This window comes from Mesitornis unicolor, unplaced genomic scaffold (genome assembly GCF_000695765.1).
Source record: "Mesitornis unicolor isolate BGI_N332 unplaced genomic scaffold, ASM69576v1 scaffold38964, whole genome shotgun sequence".
NCBI classification, from domain to species: Eukaryota; Metazoa; Chordata; class Aves; order Mesitornithiformes; family Mesitornithidae; genus Mesitornis; species Mesitornis unicolor.
The window spans coordinates 1-2,703 of record NW_010182802.1 but is presented as its reverse complement, the minus strand read 5'-3'; the positions used below and the strand labels follow the sequence as shown (position 1 = coordinate 2,703).

The 2,703-nt window shown below is 47.2% G+C and overlaps 1 protein-coding gene across 1 annotated transcript in view; it reads left to right on the top strand.

The window, feature by feature from the left end:
- LOC104540168 (dedicator of cytokinesis protein 7) overlaps positions 1-2,131 on the top strand; it is a gene marked incomplete at both ends in the record, with an annotated part of 66,635 nt that extends 64,504 nt beyond the window's left edge. Inside the window, one exon of the mRNA XM_010183905.1 lies at positions 2,006-2,131. Within this exon, the coding sequence (XP_010182207.1) occupies positions 2,006-2,131 (126 nt within the window). The remainder of the gene's footprint in view (positions 1-2,005) is intronic.
- Between the last annotated feature and the right edge of the window lie 572 nt (positions 2,132-2,703).

Here is a 2,703-nt window from a genome sequence, read left to right as displayed (position 1 = left end):
CCTGCTGCTACTACTCCTGGGACCTCCCAGTGCCCCATTGCTCTTATTTTATGCATTTAGTAAATTCCACCTTATTAATTGATGCTGATCAACAGGCAGCATTTTCTTCCTCCCTTACTGTAATTTTTACAGCAACATAAATATACACTGCCTGTAACAAAAGTCTGTCCACATGGCAGATACTTTGTGGGAACCAGGTTCTGCAACACTTCATAGCCTGAAAGTCACTCACCAAGTAGGTAGGAAGAAACTGATGAATGAGAAGAGCAGCAGTGTGTCCTCCGTCTGCTCTGTGCCCATCAGTTCGGACAGGATCCCACCAGCTTCCACGTGGAGCATGTCCAGGCCCCGGGTAGGGTTTGGGGAGGTGTTTCGTATGGCAGTTCCCCTTGGGCAGACGTGATGCTACCTTGGAAATGCAGCCCTGAAATCACAGTCTGCCTATAACATGGAGTTTGAATTGGAAAAAAATAGCACAGGAAGCTGGAAATGCTGGGCATTGGGGGATTTTAGGTCCAAAAATGAAAATGTAGTGATGAGTAAACTAAGGGTTCAGTCAGCTGGGTGTCACTGCTGGGGATGGCTGTGGTGAGACCCTGTAGTCTACTCTGGCAGGTGGAGCTGGATCACAGCCCCTCTCTGGACCAGGAGTCCAGGGAGCTGCCAATGCCATGTTAAGCATCTCTTGTTGTGACTCCTTAGTTTCTTAAATTGGAGCACGTGTCTGTGTTCTTGCTTTGCCCACCTGAAGGCACATGGGGTGGGCAGCAGCCCTCATCCCATAAAGGCGATGCCTCGGGCGAGAGGAGCCGAGCCATGCCTGGGTAGCCCCACATGGCACCCCAAATCTGTCTCCAGGCCAGGAGAAGGTGGTGGCTTGCCATGACAGGGCTTTTCCAGGCTCTGAAGTTTGCCTGAGGGTTTTTATTTTAATTTTAGTTTGGTTTATTCATCCTCTTTGCCTTCCATAGATCATGTTCACCATCACCACAAGAGATCAGTTTTGCCATAGCAAAATTCCAAAAAAAAACCCCATACAGGGCAGCCAGGACACCTTTAGGTGCTGTTTGAAACCAAAGAATCAGAAACATTGGGCATTACCTGTGAGAGTAAAGGTGAACATTCAGAGTTTCTTGCTGAAAGGCGTTTCTGGTTTGTGCATGCTGCGTGAGGTTTTTGTTTTTTAAAAAAATCCAAGGTGTGATTTTAATTTTAAAGCGTTTTTCCTCTCTCTCCCTCGTAATCAGATTTTCTTTGTTACTTTTCTAGCAAAAGTCTTTCTCGTTTCTCTACTTCTTGTTGCGTTTCGGGGCCAAATTCACCACTGGCTCACCTGGAAGCAGGTACATGGATTTTGCATCTGCTTTCGCCAGGCGTGACTTTGGCCCTCCCTACTCAGCATTAGCTGCTAGAAGAGAGCGTAACACCTTCCAGCCAAATCGCTGTTTAAAAAGCACTTTTGTGTGTGTGTGAGTGACCGTTGACTTTGGCCCAATCCTGCAATTACTTGAGAGTGGACTGAGGGGCTCTGGTGCAATTTTTGGGGGTGTCTACATGCAATATTCTCCTCACATGCTGCAGGTTGTCTGCAGTTGGAGTTCCTGGTGCCTGCAGGCTATGGATCGGCCTGAGGGGTGTAATTACCCTGAAATAATTACCCAAATGAAGGAGCTTGCCTTTGGCTGTTCCTCAGAGGCATCAGACACCCCCAGGCTCTTCCTGGGTGGGAAAAGTCATTGCAGGCTTGGGCTCGTGGTCGTAACCAACCATATAATTTCATGTTAGTTTATAATTTCATTGCGGTGTTTGCTGCTAAACGCCTCCATGCTGAGTTCCAGGTGTGTTTTTTCTCCCCCTTCTTTCTGGTTTCTTTTTCCCTTGTTTTTTTAATTTCTTTTTTTCTTTATTGGGCATAAATTCAGGAGCCTGCCTGCAGCCATGCTCGGGGGTGTGCATGTCTCCACATTGAAATAAGCTTTTGTTTCTCCAAACCTAGGACGGAAAGAGGATGTTCGGCACCTACTTCCGAGTTGGTTTTTACGGGACGAAATTTGGAGACCTGGATGAGCAAGAGTTCGTTTACAAGGAACCTGCAATAACAAAGTTAGCTGAGATTTCCCATAGGCTGGAGGTGAGATGATTGTGGCCAACCTCAGATTTTGTGAGAAGAAATTAAAATCATTGGGCAAAACCAGTTCACAGAGCCCCATGCAGTGACCCAAAGCTGGGCCTGGGTCCTCTTGTCCTCTGCAGGAGGCAGGAGGAAGGCAGCGAGAGGATCCCACAGGTTTTCCCTGATCTTGCAGACTTGCTGCAATAATTTGGGAGTTTGTGGCTTATACTGAGATGCCTTTCAGGATCTGACTTTCAGAAAGTATTGCACTTTGCTGTCATTTTGTTGGCTTCACATTGTGTTCCTCCACTCCTGCGCCCTTTAACCTGGCTGGATTTCAAAGCTGAGGTGGGACATCCCAGGTCTGAAGTTTGCTTCAGCTGTGAACAATCAAAGGCAACTCTGATTAATCTTAACTGGGACTTGGATGCTGCTCCAGGCACCACCCAGTGATCATCTGTATGTTGTAATGGTTGGTCTGGCCTGGTTTTGTGCCAGCTAACCTGTATCTGGACAATGCCATAGCACACTTTGAGGGACAGTATGTTTTCTGTTGCCCCAGAAACACGACTGATTTAATTCTCCAAGGT